Here is a 17,172-nt window from a genome sequence, read left to right on the forward strand (position 1 = left end):
GGAATTATAATAGGAAGGGTTCTTATTGTGTAATGTACCAAAGTGTGTAAAGCCCAGTAATCATTCCATTAATTATCTTTCAATCTTACCTGCTTTCTGTCTGAAAGCAAGAATGCAGCCCAACAAGAAAAGGATGATTGGATGCCTGCTCAAAAACATGCTTCTCTGTCTGTACCCAATCAATGTCCTATTTTAAAATATGAAAAAAAATCTATGTCACACTAAAATTATATCAAAACTATGATAAATCTGTTCTTAGCAATTCAAAGATCACAAATGCAATTATGAACTAGGCGAAATATCAAAAGCATTGATAATCATGAAACAATTTATATACAAAGGGAAAAACATCACCAGTAAATCTTTCAATGTTATTAAATAATCTAGAAAAATTTAACAAAGCTTAACCAAGTATTTTCCCTTGATAATATAGTTTTTTATTTTTAAAAAATCTAACCATCAGCTTCCTTTAAATATATCCTATATAAATCTGTTCGAGGCATATATTTAGAAAAGTAGACTGAAGTAATAAGGTACAAATATTGTGGTTTTATCTGAACTGAACTGGTGCACTTAAGCCAATTTAACATCATTGTGCTTACCTCATCATCATTGACAAGCTCTTTTTTCACAACTTTCATTGCATAAATCCGATCTGTTTTTTTTAGTCGCACCAATAGTACTTTGGCATAACTTCCTCTTCCTATTACCCGAAGCAAATCAAAATCCTGAAGACCTAGACTGGATGAAGCTTTGCCACTTTCCCTAGTGTTCATTGCCTGTTGAGAACATTTATATCAAAGAATTATACCTAGAAGTATTTTGCATAACAATTATATTTCTAGCACCTAGTTATACTTATGATGATTTAAAAAATATTTTCTGATTTAAGTTCTTAACAATTCTTTTCTAACATCATTCCAAATGACACCATCTAACTACTCAAGAGGTAGGATGAATTCATGAGTTGCAGTAGAGGGGGGTGACAAGAATGGAGAGGGAGTTGAAATTTGAGAAATGTTAAAAAAAAGTCTTAAAAACGATCTGATCACTTTTGGGTATGAAGGCAACGGAGATGCATGAATTAAAAACGACACTAACTTTGGTGACTGGGAGATTGGAGATACCACTGATAGGATAATATTGACAGAGTTGTTGAGATAATGAGCTTGGTTTTTCATTTTGAAGTTAAAGTTACAATGGGATAGCAAGATGGAAGGGTCTGCTAGAAGCTTGATATGTGAAATCTGAACTAATGAAAGGACACATTCAGAAATAGTCTTGGAAGCTATAGGCAGAAAAGAAGCATGAGACAGTTCAGCTAATGGAAAACATTATTTTCTACACAATACCAAGGCTCCTTTAGAACGATAAACTCAGCCTTATAATTCATTAACTAAAAACTTAGGCTTCTGGTAATTTACACAGAAGACTAAACATTATCTTTTATTAGATAGCTGCAAAATCCTCAGCATACAATCAATAGATGTACCCATGAGAATTAAGCATGAATTTTCTGAAGTGAAAAATATCAAGGAAAGCAAAGAGCAAATTTTGGGAAAGATAAATTAATAAGCACAAAACAGAAAAAAAAAGGCATTGTGAAAACTGAAAAAATGATTATTCAAAAGAAGGGTCATACATGAAAATTTAGAAATAAATTTTCTAAATTATATAATTTGGTACCAAGGATAAATGAAAATATATCAGATTAGGGTAGATTAAAAAAGCAGAGAATGATTAGAAGATAAGGCAATGTACAAGCTTTAAATGTGGTTCACTGGAAACTATAAAAGAATCAAATGGAACAAAAGCACAGTACCTTCACAAAAACAATAAGAAGATTGAGTGAAGTGACAGAATCCAGAAAACGGAGCCTGAAAACCCCCCTGCTGACCTACACTTTTATATCCCACAAAATTAGCCTTCAAAATAAAAGCAAAATAAAAACATTTTTTTTGACAAACAAAAACTAAGGAAATTCATCACTAGTCGATTCTCACTAAAGGAAATATTGAGTCCTTTAAGAAGAAAGATAATTTAATATGGAAGGGCAGACACACAGAAAGGAATGTAGGACAAAAAGAGGAAAATGTAGATAAACCTAAGAACTGACTTTAAAAACACGAATACACACACACACACACAGCATTTTAAAATATTACAAAAATAGCACCAAAGGCAGGAAGGGAAAGTGTATGAATTTAAAGTGTTCTAAGGTCCTTGCATATTATGAGAAATGGTAAAAGTATTAATAATTTGTATTGAATTTAAGTAAGTTAAAGATGTACTGTGTTTCCCCGAAAATAAGACCTAACTGGAAAATAAGCCCTGGCATGAATTTTCAGGATGACATCCCCTGAACATAAATAAGCCCTAATGCATCTTTTGGAGCAAACCTTAATATATAAGACCTGGTCTTATGTTCGGGGAAACACGGTAAGACAATCTCTAGAACCAGTAATAGAATAGAAAGGCATCTCAAACAAGCTAAAAGAAATGAAAAAGGAATAATAAATAACCCAAAAGAAGGCACAAAAATTAAAAGAAATAGATGAGATATGGAAAACATAGTAAAATGGTAGATTTAAACACAGATCAGTAATTAGCTTAAATATAATTACAAAACATCACTGGCCACGTACTCATCATTGTTTTAACTGGGTAATGGAACAGGGGCTTTGTTATACTATTTTGTTTTCTTCTATTTGTTTGAAATTTTCCATAACAAAAAGTTGTTTTTTTTAAAGGTAACCAAGAATAATACATAATAAATTATTAAACATTAGAAAGAGAAGGGAAAAGCAGGAGGTAGTATGAACTAAACCTTTCATGCCCAGAAATATATAAAGTTGAAATACTGCAAAACATAAGTATAAACATTATGGACACAACTAGAAATGATCAAAGAGTTGCCTCTCAGAAGTCAAAGTGGAAGCAGAAGGTATGAGGAATGATAAATATTTTACTACAAGCTGTTTTAAAAGAATTGGTTATCATTTCAATTAAATATTTTTAAGTAAAATTTTATTTTGTTTTAATAAGTGATAAAATGTTTAATAGTCAGGAAAAAATAGTGGCAGTTAAGACCCTTAATCATTTATACTTTAAATAACAATTAGCCTATAAAAATGGAAGGATCTCTATTTTAAAAAACACTGCCAAGTATTCTAAACATCATTCTTAATTAAGTACTTTATAATTTTTAGATTATGCTATTTTATAAATGAAAGTAAGTTATTCTACCAGATTATTTCTTATTTTAAAGAAATTAGTAATTAATTATTAGATTAAATCAGAATAAAACTCTAGAATCATTAAAAATCATTTCTGCATTTTACCATTATGATCTAAATCTAGGCAAGTCAATTTGTCATATTTTTACACTGTCAAGTCGTATTAAAAAGTTAATGGCATAATGTACAATAAGACTAATTATCTTACCTCTTTTTCTTCACCAACTTGGTCCAAACTCTCATGACTTGAAGGATTATATGGAATTACTAAAAACCCAATTGCAAACAAAACAAAAAGAAGAAAAACACAGCATTCATTAACTGAGTTTCACTTAAAATTTTCTTGATTTTTTTGTTTGTTTTTATTTCTGACTAAGTCTTCATCAAAGTAAAGATCTGTCCTACTAATAACACGTTGTATGTAAATATGAGTTAAATCCTAATTTTTAATGAGGATAAAGAGAGCAAGAACCAATCAGTAGCCAAGTATTGATTTTAAATGACATTTTTGCTATTTTAAAAATATTTCTTTTCTTTACAAATTAATCAGTTCCTTCTGTAACAGTGACTCTATAAACTCTATTTAATTATTTTAGTATGACTGAGGCATGGAGATAGAGGGTCTCTGATTTTCACTCCTCACTTCCTTCATACTCAAAATGTTCCTGACCTCCATACCACATAAGTTAAGAACTTACAAAGATTGGACTCTAGGCTTCTATTCCTTGAAGTTATTTGAAGCAAAAAAAGAAAAGTCTACATTTCATATAACCAGCTTCTTCCATGAACAAGAGCCTGCATTCTGTCCTTTCAGAAAAACTCTTTGCCTTTCCTGATTCATCCCAGATCAGGCAGCTCTATCGCATTTAATTGCTCTTTACATTTCCCAGATATATACTTAAGGCTTTGTATCTATTTAACACTTGAACTCACAAGGTCTTTTTTTGAATTTTCTATACTGTATCTCTGTATCTTTTACAGACGTACTTTCTAAGTCTGATAATAAAGATTTAATAAAAACAGGTCACTTTAACATAGTTGACATGGCCCGCAAAATCAGTATGTTTTCATTACTGAAAAAAACTAAGTTTGCTGAATTTAAAGGGGTCTCAAAACAAATTATCTAAATTAGAGACAACAGTCATTTGTTGTAGTTTATATAGTTGTCCTTTTAAAATGCCAAACATATATGTTAAGTACTGTGACGATATTATCACTACAAAATATGGTTTCCTAACTTTTATTTGGGAAGGGCATAAATGTTTTTAAACTTGGGTGAAAAAATGACCTAAAGAAGTCTTTACATGATCCTTTATTATTGTTAATGAACGATGGTGAGTGACATTCTTACCTGTCTGTGCATGGTCTGAGTGCATGGATGACTGATCCATGTGCATCATTGGTTCCTACAAACATTTCCAAAGAAATGGTAACTCAGTGGATTCGTTTTAAATCCCAATACCTCTATAAATCCAGAAGCAACGTTATTGTGATGAGACACAGCATATTAAAATTTAAATTTGAAAGAATACACTTAATAAGTGAGAATTGTATTCCTACATTTACTTTTAATTTTATTATATGAAACCAATATAATATTCCTGTGAATGAGGTAATGATAGTCACATTTTACAGATAACAGAACACAAAACTTATTTCAGACCATCAATTATAAATCAAATTAAACTGTTATTTTTTTCTCTTCTACACTATCTATTCTTTGTTTGAGCTCCATATACTCATTTTAAGTCTCTGGCAAGAGTCTCTAGTATTTGACTTTAGCTGAAGTCCAGAGATAGACTTCAAGATGTCTATAAACCTCTTGAAATTATATATAAAATTTTGTGGACTTCCCATTTCTCTGAAGTTTCTCAAAGGTGTCAGTGACCCGAAAAAGAAATACCTTCTAGAAACTTACTTAACCAACTGTCTAAAACCTCAGGATAAAGCTAATTCAAACCAAAATGTTACTAATTCGTTGATCTTGGAACCAAGTTTAGAATACCAGCAAGAAAGGGTAAACTTGAGAAGGCGCATTAATTATACAATTACAATTTTAAGGCTGCCTCTTCAATGTGCTTAGCACCCATCCTAAATATAACCGTTAACCATGTTCCTCTTTTCTGCTAATTTATAAACTCATACAAGTCATCCATCACCTAAGAATACTCATGAATATCAACAGTAACCTAGATAAATTATGTTCACAATTTTTGGCCTTCTGTTTTTCCTTAAGATTGGATTTTCACCTCTTTAAGTACAAACCCATTTCTAAGCTTATATGAACTAATACCAAAGAGCCACCAGTAACAACCTACTTTCATAATGTCCAAAGAAGATACTACTAATGAGTAAACATGGTATAATCATTCTAGAACACAATTTAGGAAGATCCATCCAGATCTTTTTAAAAACGCATATTCTTTAACCAAGTACTTCTGGATCCTTAAGGAAATAATACGATTTATTTACCAGAAAGTTCATTATGATTTTCTTTATAGAAAAATTTAGAAAACAAATGTTCAGTTATGGGCACCACATTGAAAAAATTATGGTATAGACATGTAAATATTATGCTAAAAAATTATAAAGATATAGATAGCTGGATATAGAAAGATGACCAAAATACATTGTTGAGTAAGAAAAATGGGTTAGGAAAAGTACATATATGATCTCACTTTTGTTAAGAAGTATGTAAAAGAATGAGACATAACCAAACTGATGTGCCTTCTAAGAAGTAGTCTCAAAAACCCTCAAAAAAATAAAAACCAGAATCCAATCAAACTTCCAGATCCAACTATAACATACAGAAAATAAAAAGGACATAACCATGGAAAAGCAAAGAGAAAAATTCAGCAACACTTTAAATGACAATGCAGTTTCTTCTATAATTAAATTGTAAGGGAAAAAAGAGAATGAAAGAGCAAGGAGGGTAGGGAGGAATCTTAAATTAAAAAATATCTAAGACACAAATCAACAATATGGACTTCATGGGATCCTGATTCATAACGAAAACTGTAAAAACAAAATCATAACATTTATGAGACAACTGAAATTTTGAACATTGCCTGTATGGATATTAGTTATAAGGAATCTGTTTCTTAAAGAGTCCCTACCATTTAGAGGTACACACTGAAATATGTCTGGGATTTCTTTCAAAATAATACAGGGTGAGGGCAGGTTAAATGGGTGGGGGGTACAGATGAAACAAAATTGGTCATGAGTTGATAACTGTTGGAGCAGGGTGACTTATTGGTATATGGAAGTTCATTATACTGTTCCATCTTCTCTTATATGTGTTTAAAATTTTTCTACATACGTATAAATTTGCACTGAAAAAGTTCTGGAAGGATATACACAAATGACAATTACCTTTGGAGGAAAGATTTGGTGGGGGATTTTTATTAATTTTTCTTTATTCATCTGTATTCTCTATTTTTTCTATAATGAACATGTTTCAATTACATATTTAAAATAAAAAGTGAAAAATAAAAATTTTAAATGCAAAATGTCCCCAGTAATCCGACACTTTAAAAAGCCTCTGACTCTTACCGGATCTCTGCTTAATGTAGATGTGAGAAGAATGGGAGCTACAAACCGAGTTTAGCTTAAAGAAGAGAAAAAAAACCTCTTAAATGGTTCTCCCTCCATCCTCCTCATTTACACCAGAGGATTTTGTAGCAGGTAGAACAAAAGCATCAACTGTATCTTACAAACAAATTTGTCATAATTCAAAAATTCACAATACGTTGACAGGACTGTAACGTATTCCTACCCACATCCTGTAACAACGCTGCTGTGATTCTTGACCACCACCCTATTTTAGCCCTCTGTTCTAGTAGTAGTATCAAAAAGCCTCTATTAAAAACAAATAGACAAGTGTGTCTTACCGGTGGCAAAGAATGCCGTCCACATTCAATTGTGACAAGTTTGTGGCACTTCTTATGAACTAGGAGTTTGCAGTTGATACACTTATATCCCTGGCGTCCAAGTCCCCAGATTCGGTCAGTGCAGATGGCACAGTGGGCACGCTGGAAAGAGTAATTCAACAGAATTGAGTAACAACAACAAAAAAGGTCATACTCATTTCCCAACAGTTGACTCCTACATTACAAGTGGCTTTCTTCTCCAACTCAATTTTTTTCATTATACATAACTTTTCCAAGGCTATGAGAATCAGGCAAAAATTAACAGAAAAGAGAACGTATTTTAAAGAGACAGTGAAATTTACAACCATGTTGTTTTCTGTGATAAGTCCAAGAAGTTTCAGTCTTCACATAATTAGGTTGAGAGTAATAAAAATAGGAAAAGTGATTTGAAAAACGTATGGGAGAAAAAGTTGTATAAGGATTCCTAAGCAAAAATAAACCTTCCAGACTGTTCAGAGGTCAAACCAAAGCCCTGCTCTCTTACAGAGCAATATCTAAAGTGACATTTCATTTCAAAGTTTTTTAAGTATCAGTACTATTGGGAACAAGAGTTTAGGAACCTCGGGTGGTGGCTTCCATTTACATTAATGAATTCAGAGCATGGTACTAGTTTTAGAATGGAAATGGGAGTCCATGAATTTATAGTTATCAAGAGTAATCAAAAACATGAATTTCTGGATAAAGACTGCTTTCAAACCTTGATTCCGTCACTTACTAGCTGTGTCACCTTGGGCAAGCTATTTCTCTGCCCTGTACCTCAGTTTCTTCATTTATAAAATGGAAATAGGTTGTACCTATCTCACAAGGTTGGTGTAAGGATTAAATGAATCAATATGTCAAACATTTGGAAAGGTGCCTGGTACACAGTATAAGCTAGATAAGTGTTTGCAATTATTTTCTAAACAGTGAAAAATTTTAATTACAATATTAAATGGTTTGCAAAATAAACCTAGCTTATTTTCTGGCTGTCTTCAATGATACATTTTTTTAAATTAAATTTATTGCGGTGACATTGGTTAATAAAATCATATAGGTTTCAAGTGTACAATTCTATAATACATTATCTGTATATTGTATTGTACTTACTTTAAAAAGGAATATTTGTAATGTTTCTCCATTTAAATTGATTTTTACTCAAGCCACTCTTAATTGAATTAAGTTCCTTTTTATTCCAAGTTTCTAGGAGTGCTTTTTTTTTTTTTTTTTGTCTTGAATGATATTAAAAAATCCAACTTTCTTATAGCTAGGGCAACCATATAATGAATGCAATTGGAACATTTTTAAGAGTGAAAGGAAACACTATTAAAAATTACCTCAAGAAAACAGGTAACTGGGAATGTTAGGTAACCCTACTTACTCCTTTAAAAGGGAATAACAAGACTCCCTTTCTTCATAGTAGAGAGGAACAAAATAGAGGTCTCATATTATCAACATTCAACAAACCAAAGTTTACCCTGTTGAAACGCTTGGCTTGAAAAGTGTGGCCATTTGCACAATAAAGCTTTCTCCAGCGGCGTGCACCTCTGCGGTAGATGGATTCTGAAGAGAGATTAAAAATTAAAAAAAGAGCATGTGTGAATAAAAGTCATTTTATTATAATTAAGTCTGTGGTGTTTTCATGATATTCATTGCAAGAAAAAAACCATCCTGATAAAAACCTGAAAGTAAAAAAAAAAAAAAAAACATCCATCAAGGGACTAGGTGAAAATAAAGCCCATGGAGTATAAATGTTTGAGTAACTATTATTGCATTTCTGTTTTTTCATTTCCCCCCAACTTTTAATTTTGGAAAATTTTTAAGCCCACAGAAAAGTTGAAAGAATAGAACAGCTGCATCCTTTACCAAGATTTACCAATTACTAACATTTTGCCACAGTTTTGCTGTCCCCTCTTTTTACACATACACTTTTTTTCTGAATCATTTAAAAGTAAGTTGCAGACATTTTGCATAATATGAGTATTGCTGCAACAGCCACTACTCCAGACCTCTTCAACTTGGGGAGAGGATTAAATGCTAAAATAATGTCTGATACAGAATGTATTTTGAAACATTAACTTAATAATAATGATGACAGTGATAAAAACGATGGAAAAATATGTGTCCAATCATTGATCTTTTAAATTGAAACTAAACTAGATCAGAGTTGAAAGTGGCAAAAAAAATAAAAATAAAGGTAAGTTGCAGACATTGTAACACTTCACCCATAAATACCTAGGTATCCATTGCCTGAGATTAAGGACATTCCCACTAATTTTACGTAAGCACAATGCCATTACCATGTCTTAGACAATTAACATTAATTCAGTATTACCTAATATACAGTTCATATGCAAATTTTCATTTTTGCCTTCCAAGTGTCTTTCATAGTTTTCTTTTTCTCCAGAGGATCCAATCAAGACTCAGGCATTGTATTTTGGGGCTAAACCTTTTTTGTCTCTTTAATGTATGCTAAAACATTCACTCTGCCTTACTTGTTGTTGTTTATTTTTTTAAAAAGCAACTTTAAAAAAAAAGAAGAATGTAGGCAGTTGTTTTATGTTCTACATTCTGGACTGGTCTGTTTCCTCATTAGTCAGTATTAAGCACTTTGGCAAAAATAATATATAGGTGATATGTATTTCTTATTGCATCACATCCAGAGATACATAAATGTCAGATTGGTGACTCCCACTACTGGTGTTTACTCTGTTAAAGGCAGTGATTGCTAGTTTTCTTCATTGTAAAGGTACATTTTCCTTTTTGTAAATACTTTTACAAATGTCTAAGGGACATTTGGTAACCACAAGAATATTCTCTTCCCCAACAATCTTACATCCAATCGTTTTTATATTAATACTTTTCCTAAACAAAGAGGTTCCACAAAAATTAACTGTAGACTACCTGTGTAATTTTGGTTATGTCAATCACACACACACATACATATACATGTATCTATATCTATATCTATGTGTATATATATATAGTCTATTAGTCATTAATAGTAATATTCCACAGTAATAGTTAATACTGTGGAAAGATTCCAATTAGGTTTCTAAACTCATGTTAAAGCAAATGTAGCACTGGGTTTGCTACTCAAAATGAAAATCGAAAAGAATAGTTGAAATGCTCTAAATTATAAATCTTAAGATAGTATAATACAGAACTAAACATAGATGCTTTTATTTTTAATTATTTATTCTGTTAGGAGTGAACAAAGCAGAAAGGTACTGTTAACCTAAAAGAACATCCTATTTCAGAAGCTTTCATGAACTACAACTTGATGTATCTTAAATTTAAATGTGTTAATGTTGCCTAGGACTTAAAAGAGCCCAGACCACATTCATGGTTATTAATTTTCTTCCATGCTCTAGTTTAGTAATATTTATCATACTGGGGAAAGAAATCTCCACCAGCAATTTTTATAGAGGGAAAGTGAGCATGAAATATAGTGAAAAATTAGGAAATAATATTTTACCTGGGAAGTGTGCTACAGACTCATGATAGATTTGGAGACGGGACTTGAGCCAATATCTGCTACAATGGCAAGTCTTTCAAAACTTTGACTTGGCCGAAGAGAGAATAGCTGCTTCTCCAACAGCTCTGTGAAGGCAGCCTACACTGACTTTAATCCATCTGCCATTGGAATGCCAGCAAAATACTCCTCGCTGAATCCAAACCTAAAGTTTTCGCTACTGCTTCAGAGTTCTCCTAGTCCTTGTATTTCCCCATCTTCCTATATAGCACATGGCCCCCATTCAACTCTATAGACAAACCCACAGTTCTTTAATTTTTCCTTTTCACCAAGGTGTGTGAAGAACCACAGAATTAAAAGTGTAGAACTCTTTCACTTAATTCAAAGCAAAACATTTACCACAATTCCTTCCAACATCGTGGATATGTGCAGAAACTACAAATGAAAATGATTTGCTTAATATCCACAACTATTATACCGTATATCAAAAGCAGTAACTTATGATCATCCGTAAGTTTCATATTTAAATTACATCAAACCAAATAGCTGTTTGACTCTTTCAGTTCATTCATTAATGGTAACCACTAGCTTACATAGACATTCAAAAGAAAATCCTGTAACAATTCCTAAGGATGCACACTGAAGTATTTAGAGGTGAAGTGTCATAACAGTTACTTTCCCTCAAACAGCACAGCAAAAAAAATAAAATAAAAATAAAACAAGTGTGTTTGTTATGTATACACATGCATGCATATGAGTGCACACATACAGATATAGAGTGAAAGCAAACAGAAAATACTAAAAATTGGTGAATCTAGGCAAAGGATATATGGGTATCTTTGTTTTCAATGTTGTTTCAACTTCTCTTTAGGTTTGAAAATTTCCAAAATTAAAAACCAGGAAGACACATGTCTTAAAATTAACTTAATTTTCCTTTAAAATACATAATAGACAATTATGTCAGTAAGTTGTAAATAAGAACTGCCTGATTTTGATCTGGCAAAGTAGAGTTTAGGCAGTTGCTAACATATGCTAACTTAGAATAAAACATGGAAAAGAAATCAAATGAATTAAAAGTTCCATTTCTGATTTCCTTTCACTTGTGCCATTATATGATAAATAACTTTATTAAAAAGTATCAAGTATATAAACACTCACTATCTTCTCCTGGACAGGGCATTCCAGGACGTTCTGGTACACAAGGAAATACTAAAAAGAAATAAACTAAAATTAATATAGCATATTTAAAACATGCAAACTAAATAGAATTTTAAACTCAAATATCAAAAAAATTGACCCAAATTTCAACCTGACCCTCTCTTGACACAAGATACTTAGCATACGATATGATCAGTATTATTTTTTAAAAAGATCCATTTTACCAAGGCTATTTAAAGGAATTTTTATGAACGTGAACATAAATAAGGCATTAGAGGCTCAAATTACTCATTCTAGCCCGTTATGTCTTTTTTGTCTTTAGAGAAGTCATTGGTACTATTTACTTAAATTAAATCCTTGTTGTAGTGACAAGTTTATTGCAATGAAGAATTAAATTATAAGAATGTATACAAATATGAACATAAACCATTATCGTTTTTAAAAGATGTATACTAAACTTAGTAATAAATTAACACCAGAAACAGTACCCAATTCCAAAATGTAAGTTTTATCTTAGGAACTATATATTTACAAACAAGCGAATTCAGACCATTTTTATAAAGAAATAGTATGTTTATGAATATCTAGTCAACTATCTGTAGTCTGTGATGTACAAAAGGACATGTACAAAAGGACTCTCTACAAGAGCACGGAGCATGGGAAGCACAGTTCCTAATACATTTTTAAAAGTTGAAATATAAGCTAACTTCTGAAAACAGAACTGCAATATAGGTACAAAAAGCAATAAAATTTAAAAGAAACGGTTTAGTACTACTATGGAGCAGTCATTGTAGTTTTATTCTAGAAAGAGATGACCCCCAAAACGGAAGACTTGTAAAGTTCTGCTGGATTACTGATCCCTTGGGAGTCACTATGTCAAATTGTAAAGGTAGAAAAAAAATGAAATTGTTGTTTTTTAAAAAAACACACTGTATAGAAAAGTACAGGGAGTTATAAGGAGGTATTGAAATGATTCATTATACTGAGGGAATATTTATATCTGTTTCAAGTTTTAAAGAGTTCCCTAGGTCTGGTCTCATAAAGCTTCGAAAAATGTTACATAAAATATTGCCAAAGCACTGCAATTAAATGCAATCCATTAAGCGGGTTCTACAAGGCATAAAAATTTGAGGGGCAGCATGGTAAAATGAAAAGAACCAGATTAAATCGGAATACCTAAATTTACAACCCAGACCTACACTGTGCAAGTTACATGATGGCTGAGTTTAGGTTTTCTCCTTCTATACTATTGTCCCCCTCTCAGGCTTGTGGACCTTTAACACACTAATGTCTATAATAATTCTGTAAATAGTTTCACTGTTAACCCCTTCAACAAAAGAAAGTACATTGAAGGTACCTTACCTTTGGAGCTCATTATTTGCATACATTGCAAAACTGCATGGGGATGACTTAGGTTCAACTAGGCTTTCGATTCTGAAATTCTATCCTAAACTCTGCTGTGAAACACTGAGCAATGATCACAATTTAATATCCAAGAAGGCATATACAAGTAACAAATTTCCTAAGATTATAAGAAGCTGATTGATTTTATCTTCTCTAGCAATTGAAAAACTACTGAGTAAGGACAATTACATAGTGACGAGCGATAGAAATTAAGAGAATGACATCACGATTATATTTTACAATGGTCAAGAGTATAGGGTTACTTCACAAAATAATAAATGACTGCTCCTTTACCGTGAATCAAGAGTTCAGAATCCTTGTTCAGCTCATAAAGCCTAAAGGCTTCTTCTAACTCCAACTGAGATGATACTGTACACGGGTCTCCTACAAAACATAAAAGTAAAGCTCACTTTTAAAATCCTCTAAACGTGATGGTTAGTAAACAATTTCCATTACATAAAAGCTTGAGAAAAAAATTACATACATATACACATAGAGAAATATCTGACAAAAACAAATCTTGAGATATTTATTTAGACAACTCTATTTTCTAAAGTAGGCAATATAATTTCCATTTCTATTTCTACAAAATATTATGGGGTTCACAGATACTAAATTTTACACATATAAAATCATAATTCTCAATAATGTATGTATTCAAAATATAGCAAACACAATCTATCATTGACCACATTTTCGACTGTCACTGCAATATGACTAATGGCCAGGGACAAGCTTTCTGTGACCTGTTTCTTTAACAGAGGAAGTGAAAGTAGTTCCATTGCCACAATATAGTCTGTTAGAGATCTCCATGTAACCATTTTGTCAAATTCTCCCTTCACCTGAGAGCCTGTTCAAGAGACTCACGGAGAGGAAGCATGGCGAATAAAGTACTCTGGATTGAAGAGCTAGTCCTATTTGAGCTTCTTTTCAATATAAATGTATAGTTTAGTAAACTTACACACAGAGAGAGAAAGGAAGAAATCCCTCGCTTAGTCAACCAGCCAAAGCACTGACTCATCCTTGGCAATCAGTGAGATGACACATCTCTCAGGAGGATGGCATTCCTCAATGAAAGTTATTTTGAACATAGCTAGAGCCTGAGCTGTGTCCTCCACAACTCCATTCTTTTGCTCATTCCTGTGGTTACACCAAATGTTACCCCCCACTACATGCCACCAACCTTGTTCAAACCTCAACCATTCTCCACAGAGAACTTGGTCTACTATTTGAGAAAAATGAAGTCATCTCCTTTCCTGTTGTCTCAGAGAAATGAGTGCCTCTATTCTTTTCTCCAACGTGGCCACTGAATCCCTGCTTCCTTCCATCTTCTCTATCTTCTATTATTCCATGAGTCCTCAGTTTCATTTTCATTTTTGCTTTCCTTCCACTAGCTCTTCTCAGGCAAAGGCATGTTTGAGTTTCTCTCTCAAAAATCTCTCTCCTGCTCAAGTGGTCATTGTATTCATTCAGTAGCCACACATCTCAAGAGTAAATTGTAGACTCAAACTGGAAGGAGCGAGTGAGATGAGAAAGAAAAAGGGACAGAGGGTCCTTGATTTTTTGCTTCATACTTCTGTACTTTTTAAATCACCTAAAAGATTTATAACCTATTAGACATATTAGAAATAAGTTTTTTAATATCAAAAGTGATCCCACCCTGCTTTCTCCATATGCCTATCTTCCATGTATTTCTCAAAATTCTGCTATCAGGTTTTAGTCCAAACACTCAACTAAAACAGCTGCTGAAATCAGTGGCATCTTTTCTGCCTTTAGTCTAGCTGACTTCTTCGTAGCATGTAACAAAGTTGCCCACTGATTATAGAAACTGTGTAAACGTTTCTAAAACACCATTTTTCCTAGTTTACCAATTCTTCCTTTTTTTATTTTGGAAGTTTTCAAACATGTTACAAAATCTTGTGTCACCTGCATACCCACTCACTGATTTTCCTCCACCAGATCATTGTGAGCATAGCCCTGTAACTCTAGATAAAAATTCCTTAATATAATCACAATATCATTATATAAACCTATAAAAACTAATAAAAACTCACTATAAAATATCCAAACATAACCATGTGCAAAAGAATGAAATTAAACCTTTATCTTATACCATAAGCACAAATTAACTCAAAACAGATCAAAGACCTAAACGTAAGAGCAAAAACTATGAAACTCCTGGAAGAAAACATAGGGAAAAAGCTTCAGGACACTGAATTTGGCCATGATTTCCTGGAGATGACACCAAAAGCACAGGTAAGAAAAAAACTGATAAATTAGTATGTGTCAAAATTAAAAACTTCTGTACATCAAAGGACACTATCAACACAGTGAAAAGTTAACCCATGGGAGAACATATTTGCAAATCATGTATCTGATAAGGGATTAATAGCCGGAATACATAAAGAATTCCTACAACTCATCAAAAATGATGACAAAAAAATTAAATAAAGAGCAAAGGACATTTCTTCTCCAAAGATATGAAAAGGGCCAGTAAGCACATGAAAAGATGCTCAATATCACTAATCATTAGGAAAATGCAAATCAATGAAATACCACTTCATACCTATAAGGATGGCTATTATTGAAAAAAACAGAAAATAAGTGTCGGTGAAGACATTGAAAAATTGGAACTCTAGTGCACTGTTGGTGGGAATGTTAAAATAGAATTTCTATATGATCAGCAAGTCCACTTCTGCATATATATCCAAAAGAATTGAAAGCAGAGATTCCAACAGATATTTGTACACCCCTGTTCATGGCACCATTATTCACAATCACCAAAACACAGAAGCAACCCAAGCATCCATCGACAGATAAATGGATAAACAAAATGCAGTATCTACATACAAAGGAATATTCAGCCTTCAAAAGTAAATTCTGACACATGCTACAACGTGGATGGCCCTTAAAGCCATTATTCTAAAAGAAATAAGCCAGTCACAAAAAGGCAAATGTTGTATGAGTATGATTCTACTTGTAAGTATGTTACCACCACAACAAAAAAATATTAAAGGGAGTATACTAATTCTTATTTCACATGAATAGAACTCAAAACATAATCCCCAGTGAAAAAAAGGAACTTTCAGAATTATGTGAATAATGCCAGTTATATGAATTTAAAAGCACATAAAAACACTACACTTCGCCATTTATATACATGGAATAATGACAGAAAGCAGATCAGTGGTTGGCTGGGGATGAAAGGATGAGAGTGAGAGAATAGTTTGGATTATAAATTTACCCTATGATGATAGTTGCCTCTTAGAGAGGGAAGGAATACAATGCAATTGGAGATAGGGAGACAACGAGGACCTTCCCAGAAACCAGAGCGTAAGCTGGAATCTGGGAGCCCTGGTGTCCCATCAGGCTCCTGTGGCGGCTCTTGCCTCACCTCTCCACCCACCCCCACCACACCACTGCAAGGGGTTTCTCCCAGGTGGGCCCCAGCCCAATCCCTTTGCCTCTCAGGCATCTACACAGCCTACACAGCCGTATAAATGGTAGTGGCCAGAAATGACTAGGCAGAATGTCTGCAGCACAGCGGAAGGGCAGAGGTCAGAACTCAGAGAAGTACTTGTTGTCTTCTAAATCAGTTGTCTTCTACATGGGGTACTCTTGTGTCTGGGCGTGCACAAAGACTTTCCAGGGACCACCACATATAGAGAGTTTTAAAAAAGTATCAATTTCCAGATCCTTTACTTCCATATAAACTCCTTCCTAAAAACCATCTGCCTGAGAATGTGCCTGGGATGCAGCACCCCACCTCACCTTTTCCAAATTTTTCTTTTCCTATTTTATATTTTAAAAAACCCCAAGCATATGCTATATGTTCTACTTCTATAATACAGAGGGTGACAAAAAAATGTATACACATTTTAAGACGACATCTCTTAAAATGTGTATTCCTTTGGCACCCCTGAAATGGCACCCCTTATACATATATCCATACGAAGACTTGTACGTGAATACCATAGCACTTTTATTTGTAATA

General features: G+C 32.9%; 1 protein-coding gene across 1 annotated transcript in view; it reads right to left on the reverse strand.

Moving 5' to 3' along the window:
- PRKCI (protein kinase C iota) overlaps positions 1 to 17,172 on the reverse strand; it is a 52,628-nt gene that overhangs the window by 17,114 nt on the left and 18,342 nt on the right. The window contains exons 3-10 of the mRNA XM_033088873.1: positions 13,473 to 13,562; positions 11,775 to 11,825; positions 8,619 to 8,704; positions 7,127 to 7,267; positions 4,588 to 4,642; positions 3,445 to 3,503; positions 603 to 779; positions 90 to 187 (exon numbers count right to left, since the gene is read on the reverse strand). Of these exons, the coding sequence (XP_032944764.1) occupies positions 90 to 187; positions 603 to 779; positions 3,445 to 3,503; positions 4,588 to 4,642; positions 7,127 to 7,267; positions 8,619 to 8,704; positions 11,775 to 11,825; positions 13,473 to 13,562 (757 nt within the window). The remainder of the gene's footprint in view (positions 1 to 89; positions 188 to 602; positions 780 to 3,444; positions 3,504 to 4,587; positions 4,643 to 7,126; positions 7,268 to 8,618; positions 8,705 to 11,774; positions 11,826 to 13,472; positions 13,563 to 17,172) is intronic.

This window comes from Rhinolophus ferrumequinum, chromosome 2, assembly GCF_004115265.2.
Source record: "Rhinolophus ferrumequinum isolate MPI-CBG mRhiFer1 chromosome 2, mRhiFer1_v1.p, whole genome shotgun sequence".
Taxonomy (NCBI): domain Eukaryota; kingdom Metazoa; phylum Chordata; class Mammalia; order Chiroptera; family Rhinolophidae; genus Rhinolophus; species Rhinolophus ferrumequinum.